The sequence below is a fragment of the Schizosaccharomyces octosporus genome (genome assembly GCF_000150505.1).
Source record: "Schizosaccharomyces octosporus yFS286 unplaced genomic scaffold supercont6.2, whole genome shotgun sequence".
NCBI classification, from domain to species: Eukaryota; Fungi; Ascomycota; class Schizosaccharomycetes; order Schizosaccharomycetales; family Schizosaccharomycetaceae; genus Schizosaccharomyces; species Schizosaccharomyces octosporus.
The window spans coordinates 2753105-2766991 of NW_013185620.1; the positions used below are offsets into that span (position 1 = coordinate 2753105).

Genomic DNA, 13887 nt, shown 5'->3' on the forward strand with positions numbered 1-13887 from the left:
AATAAGGAAAATAAAGAATAATATATACAATATGGAAAATAAAAAGTAGTATCAAATTCAGCTACGGTCCTTAGTCCCGTCGAGATCTACGAGCTGCGGATCTGACGGTGTTTCCATTTCAAATATATTAACTTGAAGATATCTAGCGTACATTAGACAGACGTAAAGATATGAATTGCTTTGAAAATAAATAGAGTTAAATATCAATCGAAAGATAACAACCATATATATATTGCATTAAGGGAATCCAACAGGAATATGGAGTACTCTATTCTGCTGTATAGCGAGCTCTGTCTATTTATACTCCAAAGAATTCTAAATTCTGATAACTGAAATGAGAAAATTGAGCACCGGATATTCTTAGCATACTGAACCCACTTACCATGTTTGAATTAAGGAGATTCCAGAGGTGAAAAGTAAACATCAAACGACAATATTTTGAAGGGTGTGAGTATGTGCTAGGTTGTAGCACGCCGTTTATAGCTTCTTATTCTGATTATCAAGTTTCAATAATCCACAAGTTTACTTTCTTTTAGATTTGGTATCTTCGACAACAACAATGTTGTCTTCAGGGATCTCTTTAAACTTCTCAGCAATATAATCGAAAATATCATATCCCAAATCACCTTGAATAACAATTTCATCCTTTTTATCGGCGGTTTTGGTGACACTGGCACCTGTCGCGAATTTATTGGCGAGCATCTTTGCAGCCTTTTTGGTTTCAATGTTGAATGCATCAAGTCCTTGAACAGTGGTAACTCTCTTCCTCTTGGTTCTCTCAATGGTTTTGATATAAACTTTGGAAGACATTCTCTTTGCTTCTTCTCTCTCGAATCTGCGTTCTTCCTTTGTCAACTTCGTAGGCTGTTCTCCTTCAGTGGGTTCTTCAGTAACGTTTAAGTTTTTATTTGTTTCGGAGGCTAATTCAGAATCCGAGTACAACTTGAGGTAAACGTCTTCATGAGCAGATTTGAGCCATGCTTTGCATTTCTTCAGAGTTCCACTAAATTCACAGTACTTTCACTGTTAGTTAAATACGCCAATTTTTATTTATCCAAACATACTTCTACTGGTAAAGTGCAGACATCGCAATACAAAAAACTCGTGATTTTTGGTGTCTCTGCCTCTGACATTTTTTATGAATGTTGGTTTTGTGCAGCAGTGTAACTAGACATCGACTTAAGGATACAACATGTTACATTTGTTAGCTAATAGTTTAAATATTTAATCGAAAATAAATTAAAAATTAACAGAATACTTAAATATAAGCTTATATATTCAATGAACAAACTACCATTCGTCCTATTTTGTGTATGATACTATTTTTTTTTTTTTTTTTTTTTGACATATTGATAAAAGGAAACACAAGAAACAATGAAAGAAAATGGAATAGAATAGAATAGGATTAGAAAACCATAAACATATAGATAAACGACGACGAGGTATTCACAACGCCCACGAGCTGTACGCGAGGAGACCACCGTGAACAACGGCAGAATATTATTAAATAAACAAAGAATGGACCATAGGACAAGGATTAAGGACAAACGCAGAAATTAAAACATTTTAGAAATAAGTAAATATTATACAAATAAATTTGGCGGACACCAATGTAAGCTTTCGCCTAATATAATTTCAAGTTCCGAAGAACTTCATGAGTGTCTAAATGTTAGTGTTTTTTGAGGCATAATATACGACAAAAAGGTAAAAATAAAGAAAAAAAAGAGTATCAAAAGATTTCTTTGCAATTTTTTTCCCAAAATACACAGTCCTTGGGATTACGTACCTCTCACTTGCAAAGAGCGAATCTTTACTGAGTGTACAGGAGAAAACTTTGCCGTATCAAATTTATATAAAAAAGGAGAAACAGCTCTTCTTTTGGGCAAATCTGTAAATTCTTCACTCCAACGCAACCGTTTTCTAGAATGAATACCAATCTCTTTTTCTTTGAGCTGTGGTGAAGAATATACATTTTTCGGTGATTGAAAATTTAGCCCGTTCGTTGTCATGCTGTACAAGGACTTCTTTTTCGGTGTCTGAATTATTGTTGGCGAAGAGAGCGTATGTGATTTTTCCATTGAAATAGCAGGAACTCGCGATTCTGTATTTACGGGAGGAGTTGCTGGAGATTCTTTTTCTCTCCGAATATTAGCTAGAGATTCTTGAGTCCTTTCTTTTGAATGAAGAAAAGCTGATGGGTAAACAGGATTATGAAAATTCGAATTCGAGCTACGTATGTTTCCCGATGTCATCCTAGCAAATTTTGACTCACTCCGCAATTCGATTTCCCATGGTGAAGCCTCTTCATAAAGTGCATTCGCGACACGCTGAAACATTTTTGGTTTAGGAAGAAGTGATTTTCTTCGAAGGCCTGGCGATAAGGATTTTAAGCTTCTCCGAGTCGGGGAGACTGAATACATTTCTTTTAAAAATCTAGGATTATAATTACCTGGAGTATCACTGTGAATACTCCAGTTCGTGGACTTTAATAACAGAGAAGCATTCCTTTCTGGAGTAGATACGCTTGCCGATGGCAAAGGATTCTCAGTAGTTGGAACAGGATCCATGTCATCGTCTTGATCACATTCAGGTTTCATAGCATCCTCGTCCATCATTGACATATCGAATGGTACGCTCTGGATTTGATAGTCCATATAGCATGGCACCGTACATGGAGTCATGTCTGGGGAAGAAGCTGTGAAGCTCTGATGGAGATTGGAACAATGCATACTTTTCTTTTTGTTTAAAGCAAAAATCTAAGGTGTAAATTTGAAGCCTCGCAAGAGCCTCCTTTAACTGCACGATATGGTCAACCCGTACTTGAATTGAGTGCTTCAATTTACTTATTCTTTGTAAATTCCGATATATATGAAAACTTAAATTTCATTCTTTATTATATATCCAACTCCTTCGTAATTGACTGACTTCAACTTCAAAGTACTGTTATGGTTTAAGGTAGATTTGCTTACGCATTGCAAATTTACTATACCTTAAGTGATCTGGGTGGTGATATATCATCTTACGGATAACCTGTTACATGATTTAGAAGAATCAACTTTAGCAGAGAATATACATAATAAATCAAAATCTCTGTGCTTTTTCAATCTGGTTTAAGTCCGATTGAACACTGGTAATGCTCAGGTTCACTGCTAGTGATATCGTATACTGTGCTTTCAAGTCTATTAGTGGGATTACTGTCAATACATACCTCAATATAAAGGAATGAGTATCACATGAACGATGAAATTTATTTTCATTTGTCATTATTTATCAGGAACTTTCAAAAATCCAAAAGGATGCACCTTGCACAAGTTGTACTATAGGAGGACAACCTGATTCTTGAACTTTTGAGAACACTGAGAAAGCAATCCCGACTTGAATTATACAGAGCGAGTTCAACATGTTAGATCGAATATCTGGAAATTATCCCAATGCTGAAGACGGGAGATCTGACGAGAAATTATTTGCTTCCTTACCAAATGGAAAACTTGGTTATTGTGAATTCGAGGTTTTGTCGAACAAATGAAAGAACGCACAACTGCATCTAATTTTTTAATAGAATTATTATGCCGCAGGCATTCCAATGCTCCGATACTACTGATGCTCTGTATAATTTTTCGCCTCCTAGCGAAGTAGCTAGGATGTTCGGTGATTTATCTATTGATTCCTTTGATGTAACACCACATATTTCTTCAAAGAAAATGATGGAAATACTTTAGGAGTGTACGATCAACTGGGTGCATCTGAGATGATTCTTCTATTGACAATTTTTACTACCTCTCTTACTTTGCTATATGCATTTAATTTTGTACAAAATACTTTGATTTCATTAATTCAAATGCAATGCAAGTGAAAGGAGACTTTTAAATAACCACCAAATTAATCGCTGAAACGGATAATGTCCAGCGCTTTCCTAGAAGTATTGATCTCATTTACCCTATTCTGTTAGGGGCAATTTTCAAAGATTTTGGAGTCGTAATAAAGGAAACCTGAATTTTCTTACCGCTTATTTTCACGTAAATAAATGCTCTATTTTGACTGCTTCAACAACAGAAATGAAAGTTTGCATACTTGAGCAGAACTCTTTAAAGGCTTGATTCCTTAACATGCATATTCACATTTCAACCATCGTTAACTAGTATAATTGGGATCCGTGATGATCAGGGACTAGCCTTCAAATGAAGTTTATGTTACAGCTAATTCTGCTATTAGTATGCTCTTGGATTTAATATGCCATCACGGAGTAAAGAAGTATAACAGCGCATATTCTCTAGATGCTGAAAATTACTTGAAGATATCAAAAGATTATGAGTTGAAGCTTTCAATTTTGCTCGTAGAAATTATTTCTGGTTGTATAATTTCAACGATATCAAAGAAAATTTTGAATTAGGATTTTTTTTAAGATATTGATTCGTTCATGAACAAAAACCTTTATCAGTGGTGTATACTTGCTAGTCAATGGACCCCAATCAAAAAATGTACCCCAAGTAAACTTGTGTGTTGCAATCACAAATTTTACCCTCCTGGTCTTAGGTCTATTTACAGTTTCAATTAGCTTCATCTTCTAAAGGTTTTAGTCCTGGGTTGGTCTAAACATCTTAGAATCACTACCATTTTGTTGTGAATAGAGGTTTCGCTTTCTTCAGATGCTTTGCATATAGTTTTATGGATTTCATGATTATGCCAAAACAAAATATGGCTTTTCTAGAATGCCAAATATTATTGACCTAATGTCTGATCCGGCAATTGGGAATCCTTCGTTTAAAATAATACAGTCAACGATCATTCCGCAGAAAAGCTTGGAATTGATCACGGTAACCTTACAGCAATATGAATGTTAAGTTGTCTAAGGAGTCACTGAATGTGAATGAATTTTTGAATCTTAATATTTAATTTTATCATTGGTAATCTTCAAATCTATTTCGGTCCTTTTATAAGAAACTAATGTCATAATAAAATGATAAAAATACTTCATTTCACCATTAATAAAGCGTAGCAGCTTTTCCTAATTTGGTTCTTTCGTTTATATTCAGAAAACTTATTTAAGCGCTACACCGTGTATGCTTTAGCTTTACTGTCTCGGGCTTTGAGAAGGGATGGAGATAAAATTACACCCATTTTACTGAAACAATCAAGGCATCCGGACTGCAAGCTGAAAGATCTGGTAAGTACTTGCTGTTAACTATAGGTTATTATACATAAATTCATCTATTGGAACTTCGCACATGTGGTAATTTATATTACTTGGTTTTTTGATCTCCCATCCAAAATTTGTTGTACAGTATCAGCTTAAAAGCTGCTTTTGTATGCTCACTAATGCTTACTTGGTATTTATTAAATTCAAAGTGAATTGTATAAATCAATACTTACTGAATACAAAGCGTCTACGGCCACACCTAGGCGAAAACACCAGTTCCCGTCCGATCACTGCAGTTAAGCGTCTGAGGGTCTCGTTAGTACTATGGTTGGAGACAACATGGGAATCCGGGATGCTGTAGGCTTTTTCTTCTTCTCTTTTTGGTCTTTTTTTCTCAACTTTCCATGTCTAATTTCCTTTCTTAGAAGAGTTTATAGCTACTTGTTTTTTTTTTTTTTTGAAAAATAACAGAAGATCCAATTTCCTCGACTTTACTCGGCTTTGTTACTTCACAAGTCACACTTCATGGACAATGGTAAACGTGCATTCAGTAAGTACATTCGATGCCGCTCAGACTTCTATTTTCAGATTTTATTTATTTTTCTTTTTATTTTATTGATTTTATTATCGAAAGATTTCATCGGTACTCGCTGCTATGAAGGAGATTGATGTATAAAGACTTTTCCTCGCTTTGCAAACTCAAGCGAAATAATATGAGTTTGAAACGTCGATTACTAACTCAAAATAGCATTAAAAAAGGCCATACAAAGATATGATATACTATACCACGGACCAGATAATACCAAGAATGACAATAGTCTCTAATCCGATTCCAACACCAATCGCTATATCACAAGTAATTATTTAGAGATGGTTAACAAACATGGTTCTTCTGCTGATTATTTTTTTATCACAGAATTTGTGATGATACGGGTCTTTTTGTGCTTGAATCGTATTTTCGGATGACTTTACTCAATTAAATTATACAGATCTCTTATTAATCTTAACTCGTGTTTGGATCTACTTACTCTACTCTCAGCTAGTGAAAATTACTACCTAGCTAGCGTAGGCTATTAGTATATTTTGTTGCTGTAGCAATTGGAAAAATTGTAGCTAATGATTTCTATAGTGATATCTATTGCTCATTTGAGTTGTCTATTTCACTATTCTTTAACATTTTCTCTTGAATGTTTTATAGCACCCCCCCCCCCCCCCCCCCATAGTTTTTAGTCTATGGGTAAGTGACTCCGCTATTCAGTGTTATATGATTGTCTTTGATATTTCTACTTTTAAAGGCACAAACAACGAGAATAGAAAATCTGAATGTTCTGCAAATGGTTGTGGATGCTCTTTACTTACCAGGAACATGTGAAAATGTAAGCCTTTCGTTAGCAATGTTTTGCTTATTGGCAATACAATTTTCAAATGTTCCAATCTAAGTTTGGGTCTGCGCGACATTGTATCTTAAGCTAACAAGTCTCAATGTATGATATTCGATAATATTTTTATTTATTACGACATAGGAAACTTTTAAATCTTTAGAATCTCTTAATTTAGCCCATTTCTTAAACTCGAATTCATGGCATAGTTAGAATGCCTACATTTCCAATTAGAAAACTGAAGCACTAATCTGCGATTTTTCTAAACTAAAACCCACGAACCCATGTCATCAGTTTTGTACTATAACTGCAATTGAAGCATTTAGACCTCCACAAGCTTCTTCTATTAGAGATCAAGTTTCGCCGTCATACGAAACAAATTTTCGCAGACCTATAACTAAATAAAACAACTGTCTAAATTACAAAGTAGACATTGAGTCAAGTGTGGAAAAGCTCGCTTCTCTTTTGTACCCTTGGCTGATAGATGGCACGAAACCCTGGTTGTTGCCCGTTTATCTTCTTTCTTTCCTTGTAATTGAAGTACCATTTGTTTCGATGAGATGCGCTGTTATTTACCAAGACGCTCCCTTACGCGAAATAAATACATACTCTTTGAATCAGTTTGAGTATTTCTTTGAAGCCAAATTGTTTCAAATAAAAATAGAAGGATATGGATTCAAGTATGCACCAAAATAAGAATCGGAAAGGAGTTGCAGACTGTAATTGGATTTTGGTACATTTTTGGTTTCAAATTTGTGCTTCTTACTTAGTCTACATTAAAGCAACTACGATTTTGGTAAACAATGGAGTGCTAAAGAACAAAAAAAAATAAAAGGACAAATAGAGTGTTTTTAAAATTCGTATACGCGGATGAAATAAAAACCTCATAAACTCATTACGTTTCTACTGAAAATCGAGACGAAAGACCTTTTAGTTTACTACAATATAAAAAAAAAAACTCAATGAAAAAACATGTTATCCCGTCAAAAGAATACCTCGATATGTTTTTAGACTTGTAGTTGATATTTCTTCGGGTGAGATTTAGTTTCATAGGAAAGACTTCATCGTTTGCCTACAAACTCAGAAACTTGCCAAAAGTCGTGAAATTATATCGCGATTGATTAGCGGCCATACGAAACAGAAAGTTTTATAAAAATTCGAAAAGTGAATCCTTTGAACGATCGTTATACGTCTTTGTTCCCGATTTACATCAAGGACAAAAGAATTAGGTGCCTCCGCGTTCCATTTAACTCGGACTTATCTTTCGTACATAATTCTAATTCTATTACTTTTGTAATTTAGTGAATTTCGGTGTTGAATAGGATCTGTACTGTTTTTCTCTTGTAAAATCAAAAAGGCTACAAGAAGCAACTTAGAAAAAGAAAACACCGTCATGGAAGGACAGCAAAAAGAATTCATTTATGATAAACCACCACCACCACCTGGAACTGTAACTGGATCTGGATCTGTTAGGAATTCCCTAGATTCGTCTGACAATACTGTTGATAACGGAATGAACCATACACAAAAGAGAAACCATCCTTCTGCAAACAGGGGATCCTCGAGAAGAGCTCGAGGAGGACGCAATTTTCGGGGAGGTGGTCCTCGTGGACAGCATGGGGCTGGAGACAATGTAGTGGACGGTATTGAGTATTTACGGAAGAGAAACATCTCCTTGAATACACCAGAAGAAATTGATAGTTGGATCCAAGAACGGAAAAGAAACTGGCCTACGGAGAAAAATATGATGTTAAAAAAGGTACGACTAGACTGCGAGACGACTTGGCATTCCCCCCCCCAAACTAACCTGGTTTAGGAGAAAAGCGTAAATGATAGCAAAGAAAAAGAAGAAGTTAAAGATAACTCTCAACCTGCAGCTTCAAGTGGACCTGCGAAGCGTCAAGCTGCTTCTGTTTCCCATGTACCGTCCTCTGCAAAAAAGAGACGGAATCTATACTCAAAGGTATGCAAGTTATCCTTCTGTTCCAAATTTTTTACTAACTTTTGGATTTTAGCTCGTCAGTAATCAAGTTGAACAGGAAAATATCTTTCTACTTGAATTTTTTAAAGTCTTGACTGAGCGATCAACGACAAGTACATGATGTCTCTTCTGTCATGAAATGGTTTCATAAACTTCATGCTGAGAATCTTTGATTTTGGAATCATGGTATTTGAAAAGTATCATTAAAAAAACTTATTTATTCGTGAATCCCATTTGCTATACCTGATTGTTTTCCACTCCGACACGCCCGTATTCAGAGAGCTGCGAATTTAGGGAAAATAAAATAAGTGGTAAAGCCAAGCAAAGAGAGAAAAGAAAAAGGTCTGATCATTTCTATAACAAAAAAAGCTAAACAATGGAAACTCTATTTTTTTTTTCTTCCTTTCTTTTTCAACTGGGTTGTTTTCGTTTTGTTTACATTATCTTTGTTTACTATCGAGTCGTATCAGATCATTAAGATACTGCTTTTGCCTCTCTTATGATATCGCTAAGTTTGATTGTGGCCGTGCCACAATCAAACTATATGCGAACACCGAAGCTCGGAGTTTAAGCCTCGGAATTTCCGATTTCTCTATCAGAGTTCTTAGCTAAGCTAGTCACAACCTCGGACTTAGTTAACTCCATGGGAATCGGGGATTCAGCATTTAATACATGCTTATTTATGCGCCCATATATATTAGTATTTACAAACATTCAAATTAGTGTTGATTCGGTTCTTTTGCGATTGAAAAGGACAAACTAGAAAAACAAAATAAATCCTATTTAAAAAGGATCTAGGATCTGAAGAAGGAACTCCTTTTTTAAAAGAATCATCGGTGTCTGTTGTGATTCTGTAATTGTCGCGCTGCGTTTTTAGCGACATTGGCAAATAAGTTTTATCAAAATTTCAATTGGTAAATCTTTGGGTATTAGACCTTTCTGGAATTAATTTTTATTATTATTTTAATTCTCTTTTTCTTCAACGAGGAATCGAATTGATTCGAATACGTCAATTGGATTAGGTTTCTTCAATTGTGGTATTCTTGGGATTTTTCAGAATACATTTTCTATTTCTTTTTATTTTCATTTTAATTTTCGTTGTTTTATTCTTTTATTTTTCCTAATAGGCCTTTATTACCGTTTTCTTAATTTTTATTTCAGATTCATATTTGTTCAAGATGTCTCTTCCAAGAAGCTCAGAATCGAACAAAATTAATACCGACAAAGATCGTGAAAGCGTGGTTGTTGACAAATTGTCAACAGGTAGCGTTGAGGATGCAGAAAAAGTCGTCGACGTCGTGAAAGATCCTTTCGAGCAGTATACCCCAGAGGAGCGTGAAATCTTGTATCGTCAAGTAAATGATACCGAAGCTAAATTGGCAGGATATATGCGAATTTTCACATGCGGTGATAAATGGGACTATATGCTTCAGACAGCTGGCTGTATCACCGCTATCGGCGCTGGTCTTGGTATGCCTCTAATGTCTCTTGTCGCTGGTAAATTAGCCAAAGCATTTACCGATCTTGCAAGTGGCCGCGGTGCTGCGACGTTTCAACACGATGTCAACCATTTTGTATTATATTTCATTTATATCGCTGTCGGTATTTTTGGGTGCTCTTATGTTTATACAGTAACGTTTATTGTCTCCGGTGAACGGATTTCGCGTCGAATTCGTCAACAATATCTGCATGCGGTATTGAGTCAAAACGTTGGTTACTTTGATCGTCTCGGTGCAGGTGAAATTACTACGCGTATCACGGGCGATACAAACTACATTCAAGATGGTATGGGTGAGAAGGTTGGATTGGTGCTTTTTGCTCTTGCCACATTTCTGTCGGGTTTTGTTATTGCATTCATTCGTCATTGGAAGTTCACCCTCATTATTAGTTCCATGCTTTTGGCCATTTTAGGTGGTATTGCTTGCGGTGTTAAGTTTATTAAAAAGTACACAAAAGCCCAAATAGCCCAGTTGACCAGCTCTAGTACTTTTGTCGAAGAGGTTTTATCCAACGTACGTAATGCGTTTGCTTTCGGTACTCAGGATCTGTTGGCCGATACATTTACAAAGTTTTTAATCCCTGCCAGACAGAATGGCATCAAAAAATCTATTGTTATGGGCATCATGGTTGGATGGATGTTTTTTGTAGCTTATGGTGCTTATGGCCTTGCTTTTTGGGAAGGTGGTCGTCTTTTGCATGCTGGTGAACTGACTGTCGATAAAATGATCAGCTGTTTCTTTGCTGTTTTAATTGCCTCTTACAGTTTGGCAAATATATCTCCAAAAATGCCAGCTTTTGTGAATTGTTCATCAGCTGCCAAAAAGATCTTTGACACAATTGACCGACAAAGTCCAATTGATGCATTTTCGCCCGCTGGTAAAATCATTCAACATGTTGATGGAGAAATTGAATTGAAAAACATAAAGTTTGTATATCCTACCAGACCCGAAGTTGTGGTTCTAGAAAATTTTTCTTTGCTATGTCCTGCCGGTAAAATTACTGCTCTTGTTGGTGCAAGTGGTAGTGGAAAGTCTACTATAGTAGGTCTCGTAGAGCGATTTTATGATCCTATTGCAGGACAAGTTATGTTGGATGGTGAAGATCTCCGTGATTTGAACATTGCTTCTTTACGTGGTCATATCTCCCTAGTGCAACAGGAGCCTGTTCTTTTTGGAGCTACCGTTTTTGATAACATTGCTTATGGATTAACAGATGAGATGCAATCAGCACTTACCGAAGATGAATTACGAGAAAAAGTTTACGATGCTGCTAAGACTGCAAATGCTTATGATTTTATTATGTCTTTGACCGAACAATTTAATACTAATGTTGGCCAGCGTGGCTTTTTGATGTCGGGTGGTCAAAAACAAAGAATTGCGATAGCTAGAGCCATTATTAGCGATCCTAAAATTCTACTCCTGGATGAAGCAACAAGTGCTTTAGACTCGAAGAGCGAGGTTATTGTTCAAAAGGCTTTAGATAATGCTTCCAGATCTCGTACAACCATTGTTATCGCTCATCGTTTATCAACAATTCGCAATGCCGATAACATTGTAGTAGTCAACGCTGGAAAGATTGTTGAACAGGGAACCCACTCTGACCTATTATCGTTAAATGGTGCCTATGCCAAATTGGTTGAAGTACAGCAACTTGCTGAAACGAATAACGATAATGTTGTCGATGAGTCAGGAGACGAGCAAGTTGATGAAGCTGTTAAAATTGTTACGCAAAATGAAGATGATAGTTCTTCGTTTGGTAATTCGTTTTCCGCTCTTCATGAAAAAGATAAAGATGCAATCTCACTTCGCGCTGCTCCGCTTGGTCACTTACCATTTGATCCTGTTCCTGATTTGCCAAATAAAACTATGGACAATATAGACGCGGAGACTCCAAGTGTTGACCTTGATGTTTCTTCAAGCCTTGAGAGTAACTCAACTGAGATCAGCTCTTGGAAAGCATTGATTTTTATCCATTCCTTCGTTGATGGTGCTTTAGAAGCTATGTGTCTTCTAATCGGTATCGTGGCATCCATGGTCTGTGGTGCAGCATACCCCGTGCAAGCAGTAGTGTATGCCAGGTTCTTGAATATTTTTACGAATCTGAATTCGCCGGATTACTTTCATAAGATCAGTATATTTGGTATTTACTGGCTAATTCTTGCTATTGCAGAATTCTTCGGTTATTCAATAAGTGAATTTTCCATGTCTTATGTACTGCAGTCTCTTTTACAACGTATTCGCTGGCATCTCTTCCGTACCTTACTTCGTCAAGATGTCGAATTCTTTGACCGTACTGAGAATACTGTTGGTGCTTTGACTACTTCACTTTCAACTTCTATTCAGAACCTTGAAGGCCTGTCAGGCTCTACACTTGGAACATTTGTGCAGATTCTTACAAACGTAGTTTCTGTATCAATTCTTTCACTGGCCACTGGATGGAAACTGGCTTTAGTTACGTTATCGACTTCCCCCCTCATCATTTGTGCTGGTTATTATCGGGTTGCTGCATTGGATCGGATTCAGGATAACTTGTCTAATTCATACAAAGCGTCAGCGGCGTTCGCTTGTGAATCTACGTCCGCCATCAAAACAGTTGCAAGTCTCACGAGAGAATCGAAGGTGTATGAAAGTTATAGTGCATCGTTGATTAAACCCGGAAGAGAAACAGCCATAGCTTCTTTGATATCTGGTTTGTTATTTTCTGCATCACAAGCGGTTACCTTTTTAGTCAATGCACTCACATTTTGGTATGGTGCTACATTGATGAAAACAGGTGAATATAGTTTAGTCCAATTTTATACCTGCTTTATTTCTATCGTTTTCGGTATTCAGCAAGCTGGACAGTTTTTGGGCTATGCAGCTGACGTTACGAAAGCTAAATCAAGCGCTGGATCAATTAAGCATTTGTGTGAGAGTAGACCAAAAATCGATACCTGGTCTAAAGAAGGAAGGAAAATTGAATCTTTGGAGGATTCCTCCATTGTGTTTAATGATGTTAAATTCCGTTACCCTACTAGGAAGAACATCCAGGTATTGCGTGGTCTCAACTTGACGGTTAAACCTGGTCAATTTGTGGCATTTGTAGGTGCTTCAGGGTGCGGTAAATCTACAACAATTGGCTTAATCGAACGCTTTTATGACTGCGAAAGCGGATCTGTAATAGTGGGAGGTGTTGATGTCCGTGACTACAACGTTAATGATTATCGTAAGCAGATAGCTTTGGTATCGCAAGAGCCAACTTTATACCAGGGAACTATTCGAGAGAATATTGTCCTCGGTGCTTCGAGAGATGTTACAGATGAAGAGATCATTGAATGCTGTAAGATGGCAAATATCCATGACTTTATCATGGGTTTGCCTAATGGTTATGAAACGCTTTCTGGACAGAAAGGGTCTTCTTTATCCGGTGGACAAAAACAAAGAATTGCTATTGCTCGTGCCTTGATTCGAAATCCAAAAATCTTACTGTTAGATGAAGCTACCAGCGCTTTGGACAGTAATAGTGAGAAAGTAGTACAAGAAGCTTTAAACAAAGCTTCTGAGGGACGTACTACAGTAGCCATTGCTCATCGCTTATCGTCTATTCAGCACGCTGACTGTATTTTCGTATTTGATGGAGGTGTAATTGCCGAGGCTGGCACTCATAATGAACTTGTGAGCAAGCGTGGTCGCTATAATGAGCTTGTGGTTGAACAAGGTCTTGGAGCAGGATAGATAAATTAAAGATTATAGGTGATTCAAAACGATTTTGTTTTTTTTATTCTTCCATTTGTAAAGTATTATTTTCGTTGTTAACTTAGCTATACTGTGTCACCTGGTGGAAAGTAGTGTTAACATCTAGAGGTGTATGCTATTTAGAAAGAACGTCATTACCAAGCAGACCAACCAATA

At 36.6% G+C, this 13887-nt stretch overlaps 4 protein-coding genes and 1 non-coding gene across 5 annotated transcripts; 3 read left to right on the top strand and 2 right to left on the bottom strand.

Annotated features, from left to right (window-relative positions):
- Positions 1-2: 2 nt before the first annotated feature.
- SOCG_00671 (translation initiation factor) lies at positions 3-1179 on the bottom strand. Its single transcript, XM_013163091.1, has 2 exons — positions 1065-1179; positions 3-1017 (listed from the first exon to the last, which is right to left on the bottom strand). The coding sequence occupies exons 1-2, from the start codon at positions 1131-1133 to the stop codon at positions 523-525; spliced, it is 564 nt and encodes a 187-aa protein (XP_013018545.1). The 5' UTR covers positions 1134-1179; the 3' UTR covers positions 3-522.
- A 445-nt stretch (positions 1180-1624) lies between these two features.
- SOCG_00672 (uncharacterized protein) lies at positions 1625-2729 on the bottom strand (the record flags this gene model as incomplete). Its single annotated transcript, XM_013163092.1, has 2 exons — positions 1625-1662; positions 1787-2729. The coding sequence occupies 2 exons, from the start codon at positions 2727-2729 to the stop codon at positions 1625-1627; spliced, it is 981 nt and encodes a 326-aa protein (XP_013018546.1).
- A 2657-nt stretch (positions 2730-5386) lies between these two features.
- Positions 5387-5501, top strand: SOCG_16303. The gene has a single exon (XR_001203005.1). It is a non-coding gene; the product is annotated as a 5S ribosomal RNA (ribosomal RNA).
- A 2408-nt stretch (positions 5502-7909) lies between these two features.
- SOCG_00673 (ribosome assembly protein) lies at positions 7910-8618 on the top strand (the record flags this gene model as incomplete). Its single annotated transcript, XM_013163093.1, has 3 exons — positions 7910-8275; positions 8333-8479; positions 8532-8618. The coding sequence occupies 3 exons, from the start codon at positions 7910-7912 to the stop codon at positions 8616-8618; spliced, it is 600 nt and encodes a 199-aa protein (XP_013018547.1).
- Positions 8619-9675: 1057 nt separating this feature from the next.
- SOCG_00674 (leptomycin efflux transporter Pmd1) lies at positions 9676-13710 on the top strand (the record flags this gene model as incomplete). The annotated part of the gene is made up of 1 exon (XM_013163094.1): positions 9676-13710. The coding sequence occupies one exon, from the start codon at positions 9676-9678 to the stop codon at positions 13708-13710; it is 4035 nt and encodes a 1344-aa protein (XP_013018548.1).
- Positions 13711-13887: the final 177 nt, after the last annotated feature.

What these genes read in the sequence shown, in the direction of transcription:
- SOCG_00671 (XM_013163091.1), bottom strand. Translation starts at nt 1,133, where the DNA reads ATGTCAGAGGCAGAGACACCAAAAATCACGAGTTTTTTGTATTGCGAT. An exon ending in TCTGCACTTTACCAGTAGAA is followed by an intron (nt 1,018 to 1,064) that starts GTATGTTTGGAT and finishes TAACAGTGAAAG; the next exon opens with TACTGTGAATTTAGTGGAAC.